Source organism: Osmia lignaria, chromosome 15, assembly GCF_051020975.1.
Source record: "Osmia lignaria lignaria isolate PbOS001 chromosome 15, iyOsmLign1, whole genome shotgun sequence".
Taxonomy (NCBI): domain Eukaryota; kingdom Metazoa; phylum Arthropoda; class Insecta; order Hymenoptera; family Megachilidae; genus Osmia; species Osmia lignaria.
Window position 1 is genome coordinate 2,222,844 of NC_135046.1, and position 22,626 is coordinate 2,245,469.

Below are 22,626 nucleotides of genomic sequence, written 5' to 3' on the forward strand. Positions count from 1 at the left end.
AACCCACGTCACGAATATCAATACCTATGAGGTATAAGCACTAAAGATAAACAGCTGAAGACGAAACAAAACATTCAAAATCTTTTTAAGAAGAAGACTGGATACAAGATATTAAATGCAAAGGTTAATCGCATGAAGAATATGCAAATATTGATCCGTCAAATTTATATTTTTATTATGATGTATGTAAGGATAAAGAACGCCTGTATGATCGTTGAAAATTATGTCCGAGGCTACCCGCCATCTTTTTAATTGCTTAAAAATAGAGGCTACAATTTATTAATTTTCTTTCTAAAATTATTTTTAAAAAATGTTCTATTCTTTTTAGTTATAATGAATCAGGAAATTCTTATGTTTATTTCGTGAGAGAGTAATTTCATTAAAATTTATTGATTATATATTGTTTTTTTTTGTTTCATTTAAATACCTGGGGCTACCCACTCTTCCCTTAAAATTCAATCACTGATCACATGCGAACTCAATGAACATCTTATTCGAAACTATTTGATATTTAACAAAATTAATCATAATTTACCGACGTACTCGAAGTCGTATCCAAATTATAACTAATACGAGAGGAATGTACACGAAGAGGGGGAAGCCCCGAGCTTGGGCATCTTTGATATAATCTATCGTAGGCGAGAAAAAGGTAAATAATACAAATTCCTTCGAGTCTTAAAGTAAAGTGTAGCGCGGTTCGCGTGTACAGAGTTCGATTCGAACGGAGTGATTCGACTCTAATACGGTTGGAACAAATTAACACGTTCAGGACCACGTAACTCACTAATGAGCAACCTTTGTTCTTTAGTCTCTGTAACTTATAGGGTAAGTATAGATAATATTATTTTCAGAACAGAAACAAGAGTCCGTGACTGAATTAGAAACTGAAAAATTAACGATAACACACGTTACAGTATCGAGCCTTTTGTGAATTTCGCTAACGTCCTGAACGGGTTAATTTCGACCTGTTCCAGTTTCACGCGCTTTGTGGCAGTGGTCGCTCAGAGCTTGATCGCTAAGGCAGTTGAGCGCTATTTGAAGGAAAGGAGCAAGAATTCTTTATAAGAGAAGAACTTCATCAAAGAATCCTTTCGCTTGCAGGAAGTTCGTTTATCCTCTTATTGTTAGCTAAAGTATATACATAAAATAAATCTCACCTCGCTTCCGGTAACGCTCATTGCATTCGCTCCTGTTAACAAACTAATATGAACACCTCGTCTTTTAATAGGAAACTACTGTTTGTATAAGAACATGTGCATTTGACAAAATGAAAAGCACCGATTTTTAATAATAATTTAAAAAACGATTGCATTCCCTGCTCGGCATTTCAACAAGTTCCCAAAGTGTGGATCTAAATGAACAAGTCTTTGGTTACTTATAATTAAACTCAAACAAATCTGAATGAAACGCACTTATACAGAAGTTTGTTTCACTTAACGCTATTAATTAGTCCTTTTTTTATATTTGCACAATTAAATCAACTCTCAATTAAATGCATATTTCTGTTCCCTTTTATAAAACTACATTCATTCAACTACACAGATCACATTTGAAGAAACATTCGTCACTTTGTCTTCAAGGATTAACATTTCCTTTGAAAAATAATCTTCCCTAACCGCTTTGACGGCCTCAGGTTTCAAGGAATATTCATTGTACATGAATGACACCCTATAAAGGACAAGAAACATTGATGTTTCACAGTCAACATCTAAGCTTATTATGTATAAATTAATAAACGTAATGATTTTCATATTTTCAATAATTGTTCACTAAAATACATTAAATAATTTCATCTTTTATTTTCGAGTCCTTTATTTGTTCATGTTAGTTAGAGGTGAACAGGAATGGCAGCCTAATTGTAAGTTTGAATAAATATTGAGGGACTCATGTGGGAAAACTTAGAAACTTCAGACTATCCTTGTCTCCCCTATTTGAGGGTTGTTCTATCCCTGTCTACGTACAGGAGAGACAAAGATCCTCTAAAGTTTACCCCCTTTTGGGAGCAGATGGCTAATTGTTTAAAAGATATTAACAATTACAGTTAGTTACTCCTTACATTCTGAAATATGACAAACATACATACAATTCGCAATCCAGAGATCCACGGTTCAAATCCTTGGTTCCCAACATTTTTTTTTTTAATGATAATTTGTCTCTTTTTGAATAACTATTACATAAAAATTATCATTATATAAAAAAAAAAAAAAAAAAAAACGGGAACCCAGGATTTGAACCGAGGAGCTTTAGATTACGAGTCATGTGTTTAACCACGGAGCCGATCCCTGACTTGAAATTTGAAGGTCCTCGGTTCAAATCCTTGGTTCCCAAAAAATTTTTTTTTTTATGATAATTTTTATGTAATAGTTATTTAAAAAGAGACAAATTATCATTAAAAAAAAAAAAATGTTGGGAATCAAGGATTTGAACCGTGGATCTCTAGATTGCGAGTTGTATGTGTGAGTCTGTCATACTTCTCAATGTAAGTAGTAACTAACTTTAATTATTAATATGTTTTAAACAATTAGTCGTCTGTCTACAAAACGGGGTATAGGCGTGTTCAGTTCGATGAGCTCTACAAGCTGGGAAAGTTTCATTAATAAGTGAGTGTAACACTTGGGTAGTTCCCCTTGTAAGTTTCTCCGCATGAGGTCCCCAATATCAATCCATATTTGGGCCATTACTTTTGGATTATTGAGTATTTAAAATAAAAATGGTTTAGAGTACTGGAAAACATGAATTATAAACCTCAGAAAAAAGTTTAGTTAATAACAGCTAAACGAATAAATTAATCCTGCATGGCAGATACAAGATCATTTTGATCCAAATATGTTAAAAGAAAAAATATATGAAAAATATAGCAGATTTATTTGTGACATTAATGCAAAAAATAAAACTGCTCTCTGTATCAAGTGTATCTATATTAACCCTTTTAGAGAGTTAAATACACATTTGCAGCATTGTATTTACCTCTTTTTCTGGATATATTTCGTTATACTTAAATATAATATTTACACATGAAAACATATCTTAAACTTTGTACATACACAATTTAGTCTTCAAAACTCCCATATAATGACATCTTAACAATGGGTCAAAATGACCCTGCATCCGTCTGCCGTGTGAATCACAGAACATCCGGAAGTTGAACATTGTTGGTAGAATTATCGTCTACTTCAGTAACGAATTAGATAATCTCAAACTTTTTACCAGTGATGTATGGTTTTAAATTGTATTTAATAGATAATCACCACATAAACTGTTGAAGATTAAGTTTAGGTTAAGGTTACAGACATGTAAAAACCGGCCATCAAAGTGTTACGATGTACAGAGATGACCAATTTGACTTGAGATTTAAGACTTCCCTCTAAAGATATAAGAATAAAAAGAAAACGGTCAATTCTTATATCTCTATGGACCTTCCCTCTCTTTGTATCCATGTTTCCCATAAATTATGGGAAGTTAAGTTCTCGTATCTACAGGAGGAGAATGGACACGAAGAGAATCACAGAGCAAGTTTGGTCACCTTTGGAATAAGTCTCGTTGATGCTACGAAAGAGGACCAACGATTCTTGTTAAGTAATCAGCAACAGAATCTCAAATGAAAATCATTCAATTGAAATAAATATTAAAATCGTCTGTTGTATCTGATATAGAAGACGTAAAATAGAACGATTGGAACATATAGGATCCAGGAAAGATGAAGGCACTTGGGGACTCGCAAACAAGTCCCAGCGCCATTGAAGTAACCTCTCGATGTCCTCTTAATCGCTGTCGCATGGATCAACTATTTATAGAGACGCAACCGGATTCCAATTCTAAGCTATTCTAAGTTTCACCCGCCTCCTCGAACGTGTCTTTCATCTTTCTGTTTCAACGACGGTTCTTCGGCAGTTTGCAACACTTCTTTGAAGTTCCTCGGATGACTCATTCACTTCAGGCTTTTATTGTGGTCCTAGCCACGTACTAACAATTCTAACATCCGCAAAATTAAATGAGATCCGACTAAATCCGAGTCACTCAGCTTCTCGATTTGTTTTTCTAACAGCCGTTTCCGGTCCCAGAGATACGTCTAAATAGAACTTTCGTTACTGATCAGAACGGCACGTACGTGTGCCAGCAAACATCCTAATTAACTCGTAACTAATCACGATCGAATCTTTTCTTCACTTATCTAATGTAACTTTAACGTTGTCTTTTCTCCTGAAGGCTAGAGTTAGTGGAATTGTCCGATTTGATGTACGGTGAAAGTTCTGGTCACCATGCCTCCGTGTACCTCACGTCAAACTCCTGCAATGCTGGTAAACATTTCTTCAGGGACTCGAACGTCTGAACGGAAAGTTTCGTGCTGTTCAGATTCAATTTCCTCAAACTTGTCAGTGCTGTAAAACGAAAGTATCCAAATGTGTACATGGTCTTAGGTGACAAATTCATTGACTAACAATAAGCTAAATCATACTTACAGACCAAAGTAGAGATTCCCTTATCCGAAACAGGGGTTTCGCAGAGATTCAACACTTGCAGTTTCTGAAGGTGTTCGCTGATCATTTGTAAACCAGCATCGCCGAACTGCGTGGCCCATAGATTGAGATACCTCAAGGCTGGTAATTTGATCAGCTGTTCAGCACAAGCGGAAGTCACTGAAGTGAAGGCTAAGCTGAGACATTCAAGATTGCCGAGAGCTCTTCCACCTAACAGAAGCGCCACATCAGCGTCCGTCGCTCGGACTGGTAGCGTCAGCTTCCGGGGACCTCCTTTCTGTTGCTGTAAACAGTTCGATAGCGATTTTAGTAGTTTTCAATCGAATTCGAAGAGTCACAATGTACTCACCAGTTCTTGTAGATTTCTCTGTCTCTGACAAAGAGCAGCATAACGATTCTTGCCTGACGTGGTCGACTCCAGAGCATTGACTATTTGCAAACGAGCTTCCTCGTTCGGTAACAAATACCACTCCAGCATCAAGCAAAGAGCTTCCTGCGCAGCTTCGCAACCTCTCACCGCCAAGAGTATACAATCATCTCGAGCTTGTTTCATTAGCGAGGTTATAAACCTCTTCCTCCGGCAGCAGCACGCCAACAGTGTTGTCAGCTTATTGGAAAGCAATAAGAATTATTTACTAATCAAAACTATTATATAAACTAAGTTTATTCTAGCAAATGTTTTCGGAATGTTCTTGTAGTCTACGGACCCCCAGGGTGCCGAATGTCCTGCAAGGTCCATTCCAGAAATATATTTAATATACTTTAAAAAACAAAGTCTTTATATAGTTTAAAAAGAAAAGTAAGAAATGTACCATTTCACCAAACAGCTCTCCTTGATCGGGACAAGCTGGACTAGATGGCGCCGCAATGTGAATCCAGCCAGGACGTGGTTCTCTCACCGGAAGTAGAACACGATGTACTATGCATCTTGAATCTTTGGCCAAACGCTTGATCACGCACATTAATATTGACTGTTGGACCTCTTTTATAGCCAGAGCTTCCTCCGGAAATGGTACTGGTTGCAGCAGCGCGCCGAAACCTGGCCTCCAGTCGGCATACTCTGATCTGAAAACGAATGAATAATCAGTCATAAGTTTACTAGTATAATGTCAACAATGTTTCTAATTTGGTAATACTTACGCGACATTTAACACCAACAAATAACAATCCAACGGAGGTAAAGTCGTTGATTTGTCTTGTTCTGACAGAGAACAATTGGCTACCTCGAATCTGGAGTTATTTCCATCAATATTAATTAAAATATTTGTAATAATAATTTATTGTTATAGGAATAGTATTACCTATGAAAAATGGCAGCAACACAAACGGACACCAAATTTGGAAGCACCCTTGGGTGAGGACAGTCACTTCCGGGCCCGTGAACGGAAGCGACGTACTCCCTAATCACTTGTTCACCTCCTACACCCGCGTACAGAGCAGCTATGAACACCTGAAGCAACCTTCTCATATCCGGAGATTTTCCAAAGTCCACGGTATGCTTCAGGCATCTCGTGATAGCTGGGCTAATAGCGGAGACTAAGGGCGATTGGGGATGCTGTTGGGCCAATTTCGCGAGAACCTTTGCGAGACATGCTGGAAGGGCAACTTTGTCTAATAAAGGAGAGACTACAGAGAGAACCGCCTCTGCCCACTGTTTCCGGTCGTTTTGATATCGGGTTATCTCCTCGCCTGACTTTTCCAACTTCCGCTCCGAATCCTCGGTCACGGAATCTTCCAGAAGTTTCGCCACAGCTTCCAGTGGCGCTGCAGTCACTCTTTCATCCTGAAGCGAAGTCCAAAGCGCGAAATCCACCATTGACTTTAGCTCTTTGATGATCACCTCTTCACGCGTGCTCAACGATACTAGGTGCTGGTACTTGAAGATACTCCTCTGAAAATTAGAAAACAATAATTAAAGTTTTTAGAACATCTACATTTTTAAAACGATAGAGAAAATAATTTACCTTCCACAGTATCGAATGATACCATTGGTCCCTCGTGTAAGCATTATTGGCTTGAAGAAGAATCGAGCTGTCTGACAAAACTATACTAAGACAGTTCTTGTAAGTAGGATCCCATCTAGCAACAGCGTACTTCCGAATGTCCGACATGTTGCTGTACGGTATTGGTTGCTGAAGGAATCCTGTAGGCTGAAATCAAATTATTTATTTGAATTAATCTTGTGCAGTTTTTTAATAAAACTGTGATAAATAATTGGTAGTTCATATTATAAAATGAAATAAAAGATTTTCTTTACGTATGAAAATTATTTTAGAAAAGTCTCATTCAAGAGGTATACCATATCAGTGAGTTTCGTAACAAAAATCCCTGACCGTCCGTAATTACCCACGCAACCGTCCGCATTTACTCCAATAGCTACGGGTAATTACGGGCTAAAAGAATTTCGTTTTCGTTTCAGAAGATAATTTCTCTATTAATCCTTATACGACGATAACTAGGTCATTTCGATCTCATGAAAAAACATAATATTTACAAAATTCACAATTCAACCTTTAACATTGTATCTCAAACCTCTTTTTATGCAAAATGTTTCAACGAGACCATTAATCTTAAGAAAAGAATGCAGTTCCATTAAATAAGAAAAATTAAAAGTCATCTTCATTGCTTAAAAGATATTGTAAATATAAAAAATTGACGTACGTTATTATCTTGCTTAAAAAAAACAGTGAAACGATTTCCTCTTTCATTTCTTTTTCATTTCTAAGAAAAACGCTGGTTAATGACGTGAACACCCTGTACATAAAAGCACAGGAGAGTAACACCTGTGACCCAGGAATGAGTAATTAAACGTTAATTTACATTTAAAGATCTGAAACAATTTTAATTATTTTTTCATTAAATTTGAGGCATATAATATTGGTAAGATTATCTTTATTTTTTTTATTTGAATAAACGAGCAGATTTTAATTTTTTTTCTAATTATGTAATTCTTATAATCTTTTTGAATTTAAACGTCGATTTTTTATAGATTATATTCGAAATTTTTAATAAAATTCCATTCATTTTTCAATCAGAATATTATGAAAACCTGAATAAACAGAGAGTACAGCTATGTTCACATGCAACAATTTTTAAATAAAATGTATCCCCTTTTTAATAAAAAGAAAAGAATCTTTTTTCATAAATCTTGAATTTTCTATATCAATTTTAATTCTAGTCCAAAGTAGTAGACAAGTTTCTATATAAGTGTAATGTGAGTAATTAGATCCACGTGTATGATAGCGAACGAAAAACAGACAAAAGAGAGGTGCATGTGCGTGAACGTGTATTTCATTTACGTCAAAGCCGACCCTGAATGCATTTTGCGACCGCTTCAGATTACGCTTGTATCGTGAAAAAAAAAGATCTGTCGATTCATTTTTTTGCGATCACCCGGTGCAATCGCGACTCCCGTGTGGTTTATGCAGTGGGTGATCAAATTATCATAAACATTCCGCAATTACCACTCATCTGACGTTTAATCAAGAACAAAACTGGCAACACACTCATAATGGTACAATGGCGTAATTAGGATTTTAGATCAAAATACTTATTTCTATTAAGATCAAATTTTATGAGAGGATCTTAGAATCTTAGAATTTTAGAATTTTAAAATAGCGTGGGCCAGTCCACGTACTTGAGAGAGCAGTAGGTCTACTCTAGCACTACAATCTCTAGGGAAAGCCTTGTACTTCACTATTACTAAATGGTAATGGTATTTTTTAATTGGATTTCCCTTGGGGTTACCATACTAAATGGTAATCATTATTATTAATAACATCGAAAATTGTCATCTTTCCATCTACTCATAATAGTTCATAATAATAATCATCCACTGTATTTGTGTATTCTGTTTCTGAAAAACGGCATCTATCGTTTCACTCGATAAATTCAAGCTAAAGTGTTTACGTGACAAATGGAACGTAGCGTATTTCCTTTTTTTAACAAATACTGACGGAAGTTTATTTATTTCAATGGTTGCTGGCAATTTTATGTCAAGAATAGATAATTTGGTTTTAGTGTAATTTGAAATTTCATTTGTAGACATATAGACAAAAAGAAAATAGATAAATCATTATCAACATTCTGATAGCACTAAAATTAATTGTGAAGTCTAATTTCTTTTTTTATTTTGATATCTACAAGCTAAAACCGAACATTCGAGCTTGAAATCTGATGAAACACTGACAGATTGTACTAACGCAATATCACCGTCGGTGTGACCTATCACATTTGGAATATCATCTACGTCAATTGTAAGTGCGACCCGTAATTATCAATTTCGGACTACTTTTGATATAAAAAAAGTAACAGCTAACGCGTGAAACATTTTCGTTGCCGAATATAAAGCACGACTTTATTCAAGAAGAAAAATTGAAAAAAAAAAAAGATAATTTTGCAATATAAAAATCATTCTCTGCTGCAAACATATTGTTTGCAGTAACAATATGTTAAGAAAACAGCGCATAGTATAAAGAATATTACGTCCTCAGATACACGTGACTATTAGTCACGTTGAATTTTTAGTTACAGACGCGACAAAGGGAGCAGGTCCAAATATTACCGTGCAATAAAACGAACAAACCAATAGATGAATTTTCATTGTGAAAATTATTCAGAAGTTCTTATTAAAATTTTTGCATAAAGTTCTTTTTGCTAGAGCATAATCTGTTAGATGGAGCCCCAATAGATAACCCCAAAGATGATACGATACAACTTACCGTTTTAGAAGAGATGCAGGTGTCGTTTAAATAAAGATGATGAGTTTCCCATCTCCTCAAGAACTTGCTGGACAGAATCTTCCTGACCAGAGTCTTCGTGTGATTCAAGAAGCACACCTGGATGTCACCCTCTTCTACTGGTTTGAACCTAGGCCCAACAGGTCCGGGACTAAGACTAGAACTGGAAGAACCACTGATGGGTGAACAACCAGCGCTTTGTCGTTCGAGATTCGGACAGGATCTGGCGGCTGGTAAGCAAAACTGGCTCTCCAAACCCTCTGGCTTTAGGGTATCCATCCGAGAGCTCTTTTCGGAGCTGCACACATCGGCGGGAGTGGATTCCGTGCTGGATCTGAGGTTGCTGCCCGAAGAGAGTTGCGGAGAACTTGTGCTGGTCATCTCTTGACGCATTGCTCCGCCGTTCACACATAGGAAGTTGTAGTAGGGTACGGTTGAAGAAGACAAACCGGTGGCCGATGGACCCGCTGGGCTCAACGGCAACGACGATCCCTCCTCCGTCTCTGTTTCCGTTTCTTGATAAATATTCTCCTTCTCCGACTCGCTGAAAGTGTTCTGTAACGAGGATATATCGTTCTCGGAGGTGGCTCTGCAGCTCTTCAGAGCCTCCTCAGGTTCCACGGAGTCGATCAGCACCGACGGGGAAGATTTCGTGATGAGGTTCGCGTCGTCTGTCTTATACTCGTTCTCGCGATCCCTGGAAGAGCCAGGGGACTCGGTTTCGATTGAATCACTCGCTGGAGAGTGAGACGCGGCTGAACAGGCTTCTTTGTTACTGGAGCTGGAAGACTCGTTTGACCTGAGTCGCAGGAGCAGCTTCCTGCAGCGCCTGTTGCTATAGAACCTCTTCTTGGGAGAAGCTTTCGCGGGGGATGACGATCGACAATTTTCATCCTTATCATCCTCCAGCAGCTTCTCCTCGTCTACGCCGTTGGGAACGATCGCGGCAGGTGCAGTTAAGGAATCTGGCCCCGGGGACAGAGACTCTGGGTCCAAGTAGTCCGCTTTGATGTCGGGTAACGTGTCCGTGCTGCTGCTCGCTGATATCGAGGGCTCCTGGTCGATGTACCTGATGGACGAGCCAGAATCTTCGCTGGTCGCCTCGGAACCACGTCTGTCGCACTTGGAACCGGAGGACGACTTACTCATCGGCAAGATCATACTCATGGAGGTGGTTTTCCCCTTGCTGGAAGACAGAGGAGACACGAGCACGCGAGAAGCGCGTGTAAAGGGAGTTTGGAAACAAAACATGTCGATCGAATCTGTTCGTTGAACGTTCACGAAAGTTAGATCGCGCTCCTGTCCTCTGCGCGAAAAAGCTGGCCGTTGCTGTTGCCGTGCTATCCTACTGACCCAATTCGGACCAGACCGATCGACAACACGTTCGACCCGAATTTCCTTGGGAACAGTTTTCAGCTCGAAAATCGTTGTAGTCCCTATAGGAAAAATCTGCCTCACCGTTCCACTTTTCCTCGTCCTTGTTGTCACGCAATCCCTCGGAAACAACGATCAATTAAGCACCCATGGATCCTGTGGTCCGACCTAGAAACGGTCGTTCACCGCCTCCCTCATTCAGACAAAGCGATTCAATGAGCAACGGGGAGCAACCACGTTAACGAGATCCTCGCCCATACTGATTCCACCATTGTGGCAAAGCAGATCCCTCCGAACGATCAAGCTTCGTTGTCCACTTTTTTCTTCACGCGTTGCAACGGATCACGACGACACATTTTGCTCCGTAAGCACTGTATGGGACTGGTCGGTTGCCTCAATTCTCACTCACCTGGCCGAACTGTAAATCTCGTGTGAAACAACTGTCCGACCAACGCGGCACTTTCCCCTCTGGAAAAATCAGTCGAAAGCGTCAAAGCGTCGACGTAGAGCGGAGAACCGTGTCGCTGATCAGCTCGAATTCGTCGCGGAGATGCCCGGAGTCGATGAACGAGCCACGAAAAAGAGCAAAGGAGAGAAGAACAAAGCGGGGAGAAGGAGAGAGCGAGAGAAAGAGGGAGGCGCGTTTCCGACGTGACGCTTAAATGTCTGACACGGTTGTGAACAGGACAGGTGGGGACGCTGGGGTTAAGAAAAGGAGAGGGCGTCGCGGCGCTCGGCGTCTCGCGGCCGATCAATGACTAGTCGTGAGTTTGCTTGGAATTATCGCGTTCCACCACGCTTCTCTTCCTCTCTCTCTCTCTCTTTTGCCCTCTACCTCGTTGCGGACAGCAGCGGAAAAATCGCGTACAACTAAATCCGGATCCGAAATCGCACGTAAATACATCGAACACCTCGTTGAAATAATTGAAAGACTCTTTTCCAAAAATACGTCGGAACCATCGAATTTCCATACTGCGCAGCGCTTCCTATTTTTAAGCGGTTCTTTTTGAAACGGAACTCACGCGCGTTTTCACTAAATTCAAAATTCTTCGCTTTCTTCGCAAATTTAGTAATCGATGATTGATTATAATTATCTAAGTATATATACATTTTGTAAATAATTCCTTTTGTTAACAGTGCTAAATTAGATTGATATGTAACATGTACAGTATTGATGTCTAATTTCTATTTATGATGATAGTACAATAATCTAATAAAAATTGCTGTTTTTCATTTTAGCAATTTTTTCATTATTGATCCTCTTCGAATTGCAAACGTGAATCCATTATGTCCTCTATAAATTTCTCTTATAAATTTCAACATAGAACGTAAATCTTGTGTTGTTAGATTCTACTAACCAGCTTTTTCTAGGAGGATAAACAAAAGCCTGTTACTTATTAGTTTCCGAGAAATCAATACCTTTGGAACTAACCTAGACAAAATTGACCCACGTTTACCGAGTAAGGGTTAATATCCTTCGTAATAGGGGGTGAAGTGGACCAGGACAGTGATCGAAACATCGCTAAAATTAACCACTCTGTCATATAATTTTGAATATCTGACAAACTTGCTTTATCGTGTCCTTTAAAAATCTATTATCCCACCCAAGGATCGTATCTTGATCTTCAAAAAGACAATTTAAAGATTATCTTTAAATTGTTAAACGTCGTTGCTAAATGGAATTCACATTGCCCAATAATAGCTACGAATGTTTCGCTAAATGCTGACAATCTTTAGAAAGACATTTTTGATCAGACATAAATTTTTCAAATCAAAGAAAGAAATAAAGTTGGTTCGTTCAAAATGTTCTCATCGAATGACGCCATCGCCGGAGGAGACGCGTTTATGACGCAAAGAATTAAATTTATGATACGAGACTTTTACGTGTGTATGTATTTCGTACACAGAATCTCTAGAGACACCGTTCCTACATCCTTTTTTTTGTTTTGAAACTCCCACTGGATGTTTTTTAAGCTTAATTCACACCCACGTACTTTTCCCCCCTAAACATATTAAATGTTAACGCGAGTAAAGTTCATTACTCATCTAATGGGATATTGGACTTTCGAATGAAAAACAAAAGTTCATTACGGCTGGTACCTCTTAAGTATTATAGTGGGTAGCAGGACTCTTTCCCCTATATCGCCATTTTTCCTGAAAAAGCCTATCATTCTGGGTACTGTACATACATCTCAAAAAAGTGTTCGTACATTTTTATTTCTTGACAGCACTGACTACATCAATATTTTATCGAACAAAATGGCTCTTTTATAAGATGTACGATGACTTTCATAAGTGACTGTAATTTATTTCGTAACACAATGAACAAGCTTCTTTAGATATAAAGATACATAAAATTACGAGAATCATTAAACGAAATAACATTTAGTGTTTCTTACATAACTGCAATTCCAATCATTTTTTTTTTTTTCTTTATTGCCTACTTTTCCTTAATCATTCCGGAGAATAAATAATAAATTCTGGTTGTTCCTAAGCACGCAGTATATATGAGATTTATTACCTTTACAATAATAGCACCGATCATTGATGCTCCCCACTCCCCGTAGTAATCAATGTAATAACAATACACTAATTTTTTAATTCCTGCATCTTATACAATTGCAGCGTGTATTGTTTGAGGAGTAGGTACATATTGGAAACGGTTCATTGACCGATCTTTCCCGACGAGAGGAGTCGCTGTACTAAACCAGAGCTGTTCCTAAAATAAAACGCTCAAAATGCAGCTATAAATGCAGACTGCTGTGTGAATGATCCGTATATATACAAGTGTCGTAATCCATTAACCACTTTGATTTCGATGTTGTAAAATATTTATTCATTAAATTCAATGCCTACCTGTAACATATTTGTCTGTACGTACTTTCCGACGGTATTCGACGGTATTTAACCGTAGTCGACATAACCGTATTCAATGGTATTTGACGGTATTCAAGCTTAATTAAAATCAGTCGGTATTCGAATCATTGACACTGCAACCTCGTCGCGTGTCCTGGATCATGCGATGCAGCTGACTGCCGTATATCCGCGTTGCGTCAAAAGTAGCTGTTCGTGTTTGTAAAACCGCGTGTATCTCTGCGTAAACGCTCCGCCCTCATCGATCACCTTCACCTTGATCACCAGCTTAGGCTAACCGTACGAGAATGGATTAGGGGCGAAAAAAAGCTAGCCTACTTGCTAGTAGGAAAGAAAACAGGTTTAGCTAGCAGGAATTTAAATTCGTTGTTTTCCTCCTTCTTGCCATTGCATGAGCAACTCCTTTTAATAGAGATACATTAATAATATAACTAACTAAAGGATTGTATTAAGAAATTATTTTTTATAGTATCTTCAATACGCCATGTTATTAGGTGTCTGACTAGATATGGCTACTTCTACTGTGACGGTCAACGTGTTAATCCGGTTCATTAACGATATTATTCTGACAAAACATAGATAACGACTGTTCACACTTAAGCCATAAGTGGTGACGGTACAGTCTATCAGACTCTAACAGTTTTTACATTTTCAAAAGATGGAATTTAAATAAAATAATCTGTATAACACACGAATTACCTTTCAAATATTTTTTTTAATTCATCTATAAATTATTCAACATTTATATGGGGTTCTGAGGATTTTCTATTAGATAATTTTAATTTAATTAATGTTAATAGTGAATATTAAAATAGGCTTGTTTTAATGTATAAAGGATGTAAAATAGTAATTGGCTAAAGGAAGGGGCAAAGATAAATGGTTGATGGTATTATCGCGTTTTCCTGGGTAATGACGTACGATTTAAGACTAAACTGTTCTTTGTTCCCCATATTATTATGTTGTTATAAAATTGTGTTGCTATTTCAGGTTTGCGAAATTAATTTGAAATTAAGATTTCTTTCTTTTGGAGTTGTTGGACAATGTGGATCCTGTTTATCAAAATTCAATTTTTTAAACTGGCAATTATCTCCTTTTTTTCACGATTTTATTTAAAATTCATAGCTTCGATTAAACAACCATAAAATATTTTTAATTCAAAAACAGAAATATCTGATTACTTGTTTGAAAATAAAAAATTCCCAATTTTTTGTTATCCAATTTTTAGATTATATTGATGTTACAAATTAATGACTGCTAAAAAAAAGCAACAATTAGCCTGATTACAGTAGTTGTCAAAATCATTGATAAACGATGGTGTGATCTAAAAGGTCAAGAATATACAAACACGTCAGAAGGAAGATAAATTTACATTAATTGCCTTAAATCGTCAAATTTTTATTCTACGCTGATTATTCAACATCTATTAACGTTTTCGTATTGCTTTAATGAACTTTATATAAATAAACCGATATTTTATATTTAATAAAAAGAAAAAGAAACCATTTTGATTCCATATTTTTAATTTTCAAAATCATTAAATAATTAGCAGTTGGCAACTGCTTAATAATAATTTATTTGTATGTTATACGAAACGGCGGGGAAATTGGTATTTTCGGTCATTGATTATTGGCTTAACATCGATGAGTGATCGGTCATTATAACTTATCTGATCTGGCGCCAGCGACGATCTCCTTCAAAAAATCAGGCCATATCGTAAGTTAGTCCACTTTCGCTTTTGACGTCGACGATTGTTGACAAAAGGGGGGAAAAAAGGCACAGAAATGTCACAGAATTATCCACAAAATTTAGCACTGTTTAATATTTTTAAGAATCTACAATAGATCCTCAAAAATATCCTACCTAAATAACATTAATTGCCATAGAATAATCCTGATCTGAGTTAAACTTGATTCAAATTATTTAAAATAACAAAACGAAATACCTTTACAACATACACTTTATATGTAGTTAAACGTAAATATTAAAGTGTTAAATGTACGCACCACTGATAAACATGTCGTGGAGAATCATTTGACAGTAAAAAATAAGGTTCTAGAAAAATTCAGACACTTTTTACAAAGCAGTTGTAACGAAGACTGCTCGTATTCACAGCGCGGCTACGACTGTAACACTATACCCGATAATACCGGCACTCGAGTTCTCTTTCAATAAACGTAAGATATCGCATCCAAGGTTACACTTGACACTGCCTCCCCCTCTTCTCTCACCGAACGTCATACAAAATGTTACTACAGATTCAAATTTTCATCATGAAAATTCATGTGCGTCCAACCTGATACACCTGTATACGTTCAATATAAAACACAATATAAATATTATTACTTTGATTAAACAAGAATTTATATTCTGCTCGGCTTTACGAAGATTCTTGTTGCAAAAGCATTATTATAATGGATCAGCGTGATAAAAAATATCTTCTTCTTTTTATTTGCTTGTTGCTCTTTATATATACAATTTATAAAGGAATGCTTTAAGCCTATAATGTAGTTATTGCATTATATGCTCTATAAGAAACCAGTGTAAAAATATTTTGTGACGTTACGCGTCGTATCACAACTGTTATTATATCACGAAAAAGAATATATGTAAATGTAATTGGTTTTGCTCGAAGTCCACTTTTCTATTCTTGAGATCAGCCTTAATTTTTTCTAGCAGCCATCCACTTTTCTATTTCCTCAACTCTGTAATTAAATTATCCATTGACGTTTTATAAACGATTACCCGTTTCAATTGTCTAACACTTACGTGCGCGGTACTTCTGTCAAATTTCTTACTCCAGTTTCCGTGACAAGCACATCGTCCTCTATCCTAACACCACCCCAACCACGGAATCTTTTCAATGCATCAGCCACGATGAATTTCGATTGATTCGAGTCCTTCAAGGCCGCATCTAGCAACTACCATTCATTCATTCATTAATTTCCTGAATTCATTACGTCAGGTGACATGATTACACTTACACAATCAATGAAGTAGCAACCTGGTTCGATCGTTAGAACCATACCAGCTTGTAAAGTGCGACTGGTTCGCAATTTTCTTAATCCAGGTGCCTTAGAACGTTCCGGATTGCCTGACAGATATCCACCGACATCGTGAACATCTAATCCCATAAGATGCCCAAGCCCATGAGGTTGAAAGACTTCGTTCAATCCTGCTTTCATCATGTCATCGACATCTCCCACCAATAGGCCCCCAGACTTTAACGAAGCTAACATTGTTTTATTCGCTAACAAATGCATGTCTGTCCAAGCGACATTGGGTTTTACAGCGTTCATCACTGCATCGCGAGCAGCGAGCACTGCATTGTATACAATCTTCTGATCAGCTGTAAACTTTCCATTGGCGGGAAAACTGCATGTAATATCAGCCGCGTATCCACAGTAATTACCGCCCATGTCGAACAGGCTTTTGTAATTCAATAATGTATTATTAGTTTGGATTGGTATATTATAAAATATGAAAAAATATATTAAAACTTACCACATGTCGCCGTCATTTATAACTTTGTTATTAGGAGCACCAGCATGTCCGTAATGCAATATAGATGCATTATGCCCAGATCCACATATACAGGTGTAAGACACGTGTCTACAGCCTCCATTATAATATACATAATGTTGGAAAGCTGATTCCATTTGAAATTCTGCTAAGCCTGGCTTTACCATTTGCATCACTGATTTGTGTGCATCGGAACTTATTTTAATCACATACTCTAATACCTTAATTTCTTCTGCTGATTTTATAACTCGGCTGAAAGAAAATGAATTTGTTAAGATATCGAACTAGCAAAAATATACATAACGCTTTGATTTAGAAAAAAAAAATTCATACATTTTTATTGTCACTAAAAAATGATCTTCTGAGAAATTTGTATTTCATACATTACGCAATACATTTCGATAATCACATTGCTTTCAATTCTTATCGCTTACGCATTACAGAGCATCTTCTGCCGAATGTAAACTTTCTAACAAATAAGATGACAATTTATCACACTGATTCCAGACTTCTTGCAATGTTGTATAGTCCAATACCATAACTCGGAAACCTAACTTTTTTATTTGTCTTTTTCTCATTATTTGAGGTCCTATTAAGAAACGCGTATTTCTACAATAATACTCTGGCAAATAAATCAAAACTGCAGTATTTATATTCTTCTTCTGTCCCGAATTCAAATGAAATACTGAACTTGATACTATACGAGGATGTATTACAATATCAAGCACGTAAAAATTTATGACTGGAAGTTGATTTAAAATCACGTTTTTACTTAATTTTTTATCTCCACCGATCAAAGATGCTAATGGTTGATATATCATATTCACTGATCTTCGAATTCTTTCATCTAGAAATAATGGTTTGTCTATTCTCCCTAAAGGGAAATGCATAGTTTTATAATCCTTGCATTCCAAAAACATAGTGGCATCTAATAGCTTTAATTTGTTCTTTATTCGATTAAAAAAACCAGAATGACTTCTTAAATTAAATTTATGAAGTAATTGTGAAATAAATATTTTATCGAAAAATTTTGTAGGATATCTTTCTAAATAAGTACAAGAGAGAAGAATATCTAGAGCATCGTCTAATTTTAAGTCGTGAAATTTTACTGATAACACATCATCAAATGTTTTCCAAAATTCCGTGGAATTTGGTAGTTGTACGTACAAAAATCCAAATGGTGTAAGAATAGAGGGTAGTAAAGAAGTTGGTATATTCGTAGCATGTTTTATAAAATATTCCCCACATTCCGACATGATATGTTCATTTTTAACTTGAAGATTTTTACAATACTCCATAATCGCTGCTATTAATTTTGAATTTTCGATCTGCGGTGCTTTAGACTTCAAATAATCTTGTAAACTGTACTCAATTTTATCGTCAATATAATCTTTCGCGTTTAAACTTCGTATAAAATTTATTAGATCTCTTTCAGTTGATGTATTCATGTTTACCTCAGTCCATTTGCTGGCACTCTGCAAACAATTCTTCGCGGAGACATCGTCGTAAAAACAATTTAGTATTTCTGAAATTTGCGTGCCCGTTAACTTTAAGTAATAGCTAGAAAGTTTCCTTTCAAGAATAAGCTTCACCATGTTTTTACTCTGATTAAAATATTTTAACATTTTAAATAACGCCACTAATGTATGGGAAGTGATCTCGTTTTGTCGAAGCACAATACCGACCCATAAAGTGTCTACCGATTTACGATACTTCGAATCCTTATAAGACGATAAAATTTTTATTAAATTTATCAACTGTGCAGGTGAAAATTCTCCATCTGTCGCTCGACCTAAAGCCTCATCACACATCCAGTCCCTACATGTATTTCTAGCAGGACTAATTTTATCCTTCTTCAATGCGATAAGTCCTTGAAGTATCATTTCGCTATCATTGCTGCTAATAATTAATTTAATCAATTGTTTCATCACGATATCTCTAGCAGTAGTGTCAATCTCCATCTGTCTATTTCTCTGCATCTTATTAGATTTCTGCTTAACCCAACTATTCTCTAATTCTATGACCTTTTTTAATCCTTCTAAAGCTACTCTGCAATTTAATTCTTGCGTGATCTTATCGTCCAGCATTGAATAGGAACCATCGGCTGTATTAAACGACTGTAATTCTTGCAAAGCTTTCTGTACATCTGCTTCTTTAAATGATTTCAAATCGGGACAGAATAATATCGCAGTTCCATCCTCTGTTTCAATATCCAGTCTTCGACTCAATGATTTATCTTTTATTTTGGAATTACTTTGCGGATTTGATTCATTTTTATCGCGCGATTTGACTTGATTGTTCTTTTTGGATATATTAGGGAGATTAACAACAGAGAGGCTATGTTTATCCTTATTATTACATATTGCTTCGATATTATTAATCTTTCTAACGATCAAAGGAACTTCTTGTATCGCTAATCCTTCTTCTACGAAAATACTAGTGTGCGTTAAAACTTGTTGTCTAATATGTTCACCCGAGTTTGATTCGTACCATCGTTTTTTTATATTAAACATCAAACCCGATGGTTGCATACGCATTACAGATTTTGCCCATAAATGACCGGCTAATATCATCTGCATAGAGCATATAAGCATCTAATGAAATTAAACGTAATAATAAATTCATCTTGATTGCTTTATTTAATGTACCTTCTATAGTTATAACGTGGAAAAGTTAAACAGGATAATATTACTTTTACGAATTTATGTTACGGCACCTTTATACGACCTTGAAACTATTTTCAATGATACTTTCAATTTAACGATTATACTTTGATGTTATTGGATCCTTATTAAAAAGTTTAGTATAAAAGACTCATGACAAACGTAAAGAAAATAACTATAACGGTGAATATCGATATAACAAATTATCGATTGAACGATATTTTATCGATAAAACAGATTTAATATCAAGTTACCTAAACTACATCAGTTTATACAACCGCTGATAACTAGAATTTTCGAAGATAAAAATTTATCTCTGTAATCATTAATTTGTTTTGTGTACTTACCATTCACATATCTCTGGATATAAAATTTTATTATCCACTTTGAACCTGTAACATATTACAATACTCATAAAGCATTTTTTCATAGCATAAAATGAACTGGAAATAATTGATACTTACTGATTAATGCCACCAAACACTGCCTCCTGTGCTTCTAGACCACTGTCACTGTTTTGACCATGCTGTAAATAAAATTCAATTAGAACAATATTTTTGAAAAATGATATTGTGTACATACATAGAAGAAAGACGTACTAAAGTAAGAAGAAAAGAAGCCTGTTTTGTTTTCAAAACATTGGCTATTTCATCAGTATAGTGGACCTCATCTACTACATATCGCTTTTTAAAATCCTCCAATGTATGCAACTTTCCCTGCCAAATTGCATACTCTGCTGGCAATCTTGGCACAAACAGAATTGAAGTTCCTGTTGAAGTATCAATAGCACCATAACATCCTGGTTCTTCAACACCAAAGCACCATTGAAAAAATGATTCCTGTGGAAACAAATATATTAGTGAATGTCTGTACTTGTTAATGAGTTGTATCAATGAAAATTTACTTACCTGTCTAAATGGCCAGTTTATATCTGTATCATTAAATGGAATTTCAACTCCTCCTTGAAGAACAATGTAACTTCCTGCAACCTGACTCCCTGTTTTTGCTTTAATGCGTGCAACTAACCTTTTGCGATTATTTTGGAAAAGTGACATAGGCACTTTCAAAGTGCGATTGCCTCTTTGAAAGTAAGATTCCAATGCATTCCTAAAATAAGTAATGTTTCTAAATATTTGAAAATCTTGACTGCAGTTTATAATACATGTAGGCTGAATGTTCAGTACAGTTTTATTACAAAAAATCTATACAATGAGATTACATAATTCCGAAATATTATTTACACACAATCATTAATTATTTAACAAAATTATTGTTTTTATTTTTAAATTAGAATTTACAGCATATGTTAAAAATGAAATACTTAAGAAATTAATAGAATTACATTTTTTATTTAAGACGACACACGATTCTTTAAAATAAACAGGTACAATATAGGTACTTGACATAAGATAAAAGGGATAAATTCATATGATAAATCTGAAAAAATTTTCCACAACATAAAATCAGTTACACATGCGCAGTAGAATATTGACAGTTATATATATACTGTCCATACATAACCTAAAGATTTAATAGAAATAATCATACTTGAAAATATTCTTTCAACATTGAATGATTAGTCAAATGCTAATCAAATGTAATGATGAGCCGCTAAATAACATAATTCAAATGTACGGCGATATAACAAAGGAGTGAATAACAATGGAAAAAGGAATGAAGGAAACATAATATTTAAAACATAATAAGCAGATAATTAGTTTTTGGTATTAATATAACAATTATGTATTTATATTTAACGATTATTGATCCTCTCTCAAAAACAGCGATAAAAAATGAAAGTCAATAACTTCTATACATACGAATGCGTGGCATCCGCCATTTTAATTGCTGTCACTTGTCGAATCACTGGTAGATCACTGAAATTTTCTTGTAACACTGATTCAGTTCTTCCGAAATGTAATTGATGAAAGGTATAATGTTCAATTAAAGGAAAATTTCTTTAATATTCGTAAAACCGTCTTTTATAGAAGCACAGGTCTGACGTTTGACTTCGATATGTTTTATCTGTGACAATGGAATATCTTTAAATCATGTCATGTGATGAATTCAAATAAACCAATGAGGATTCTCAGCTTTAAAAAGTCATATTTGATCGCAATATTAAGTTATTAACCTTTTATGATAGCTATATTGTTCTATAAACTCTGGAATTAATCGATTTAGGAATTGAAGATATGAAAATTCCAAGAAAAATGTATTATAATATTATTTGTTATGTAACCTTCAGAAGAAAATCGATATAGTAGTTGTTATATTAATACTGTTGCTTATTTAAGTAAATTCATGATATTAAAAAGACTATCTATTTTTCACCATTTCGAAAGTTATAGTGGTCAGTTCATGAATGAAATTGTAGGCTTTTATGTAGGGTGGGACAATAACTTCGATCGCCTAAATTATCTCCGTTATTTTTAGATACATGAAGAAACTTAATTTACAAAAGTTGCGTGGTATCGAGGAGGTCATAACATAGTAATAACATTATTTTTATAGGTCAAAGATCTTTATCTTTATGTTCACTATTTTGTGACGAACATAACGAGAATAATTTTAACTATAATTATTTTTAATCGCATACTTGTTTACGTATATAGATTTCCGTTATCACTATTTCTAAGTGATGACGCAAACGTTTCTAACCAGTCACACTCACCATTAGAATCGTTGGAAATTATTATCTATTGCACTTCCTTTTAATTCCTATATTTCGCGATAATATTTTCTTCTATTTCTTTATGTCACAGTTGCTACTGTGACACAAAGAAATTGTTACGTAATATTAATTATAAACAGCAGAGAAAGGATACCAATTTTTAGAAGTCGTTATATTTCTCATAAAACTTCAAGTTGAGATCAGAAAAATGTAGAGCAAGATTGATTCGTGATTTTTCACATATGTATACAGCTAATGCCCGTTTAATAGTCGCAAAGTCATTCCCATCAATTCTTGGAACTGGT

The 22,626-nt window shown here is 35.6% G+C and overlaps 3 protein-coding genes across 8 annotated transcripts; all 3 read right to left on the reverse strand.

Annotated features, from left to right (window-relative positions):
• Window positions 1-210: 210 nt before the first annotated feature.
• Window positions 211-15,607, reverse strand: LOC117600162 (C-Maf-inducing protein). Of its 4 annotated transcripts, none has more exons than XM_034315218.2 (9): window positions 15,469-15,607; window positions 9,200-11,009; window positions 6,443-6,628; window positions 5,780-6,369; window positions 5,619-5,708; window positions 5,291-5,543; window positions 4,828-5,085; window positions 4,461-4,761; window positions 211-4,379 (listed from the first exon to the last, which is right to left on the reverse strand). In XM_034315218.2, the coding sequence occupies exons 2-9, from the start codon at window positions 10,466-10,468 to the stop codon at window positions 4,255-4,257; spliced, it is 3,072 nt and encodes a 1,023-aa protein (XP_034171109.2). In that variant the 5' UTR covers window positions 10,469-11,009; window positions 15,469-15,607; the 3' UTR covers window positions 211-4,254. The 4 variants fall into 4 exon arrangements, with proteins under 4 accessions (XP_034171109.2, XP_034171107.2, XP_034171108.2 ...); XM_034315216.2 differs by having other exon boundaries at window positions 9,200-11,059; window positions 15,469-15,596; XM_034315217.2 differs by having other exon boundaries at window positions 15,408-15,548.
• On the reverse strand, window positions 12,983-21,720 carry Dip-C (dipeptidase C). Of its 2 annotated transcripts, none has more exons than XM_034315224.2 (9): window positions 21,468-21,720; window positions 20,556-20,754; window positions 20,247-20,486; window positions 20,112-20,173; window positions 19,995-20,039; window positions 16,967-17,236; window positions 16,447-16,891; window positions 16,232-16,383; window positions 12,983-16,167 (listed from the first exon to the last, which is right to left on the reverse strand). In XM_034315224.2, the coding sequence occupies exons 1-9, from the start codon at window positions 21,485-21,487 to the stop codon at window positions 16,125-16,127; spliced, it is 1,476 nt and encodes a 491-aa protein (XP_034171115.1). In that variant the 5' UTR covers window positions 21,488-21,720; the 3' UTR covers window positions 12,983-16,124. The 2 variants fall into 2 exon arrangements, with proteins under 2 accessions (XP_034171115.1, XP_034171116.1); XM_034315225.2 differs by lacking the exon at window positions 21,468-21,720 and adding an exon at window positions 20,990-21,145.
• On the reverse strand, window positions 17,277-19,988 carry LOC143306101 (uncharacterized). Of its 2 annotated transcripts, none has more exons than XM_076692493.1 (2): window positions 19,677-19,988; window positions 17,277-19,578 (listed from the first exon to the last, which is right to left on the reverse strand). In XM_076692493.1, the coding sequence occupies exon 2, from the start codon at window positions 19,576-19,578 to the stop codon at window positions 17,422-17,424; it is 2,157 nt and encodes a 718-aa protein (XP_076548608.1). In that variant the 5' UTR covers window positions 19,677-19,988; the 3' UTR covers window positions 17,277-17,421. The 2 variants fall into 2 exon arrangements, with proteins under 2 accessions (XP_076548608.1, XP_076548609.1); XM_076692494.1 differs by having other exon boundaries at window positions 17,277-19,557; window positions 19,633-19,988.
• Window positions 21,721-22,626: the final 906 nt, after the last annotated feature.

Coding starts and splice junctions, on each gene's coding strand:
- LOC117600162 (XM_034315218.2), bottom strand. CDS start 10,468: ATGTTTTGTTTCCAAACTCCCTTTACACGCGCTTCTCGCGTGCTCGTG. Junction 6,629..9,199: donor CCTGCATCTCTTCTAAAACG/GTAAGTTGTATC, acceptor ATTTGATTTCAG/CCTACAGGATTCCTTCAGCA. Junction 5,709..5,779: donor GTTGCTGCCATTTTTCATAG/GTAATACTATTC, acceptor AAATAACTCCAG/ATTCGAGGTAGCCAATTGTT.
- LOC143306101 (XM_076692493.1), bottom strand. CDS start 19,578: ATGCTTATATGCTCTATGCAGATGATATTAGCCGGTCATTTATGGGCA.
- Dip-C (XM_034315224.2), bottom strand. CDS start 21,487: ATGGCGGATGCCACGCATTC. Junction 20,755..21,467: donor ATGGCGGATGCCACGCATTC/GTATGTATAGAA, acceptor TACTTATTTTAG/GAATGCATTGGAATCTTACT. Junction 16,168..16,231: donor TTGACAGAAGTACCGCGCAC/GTAAGTGTTAGA, acceptor ATTTAATTACAG/AGTTGAGGAAATAGAAAAGT.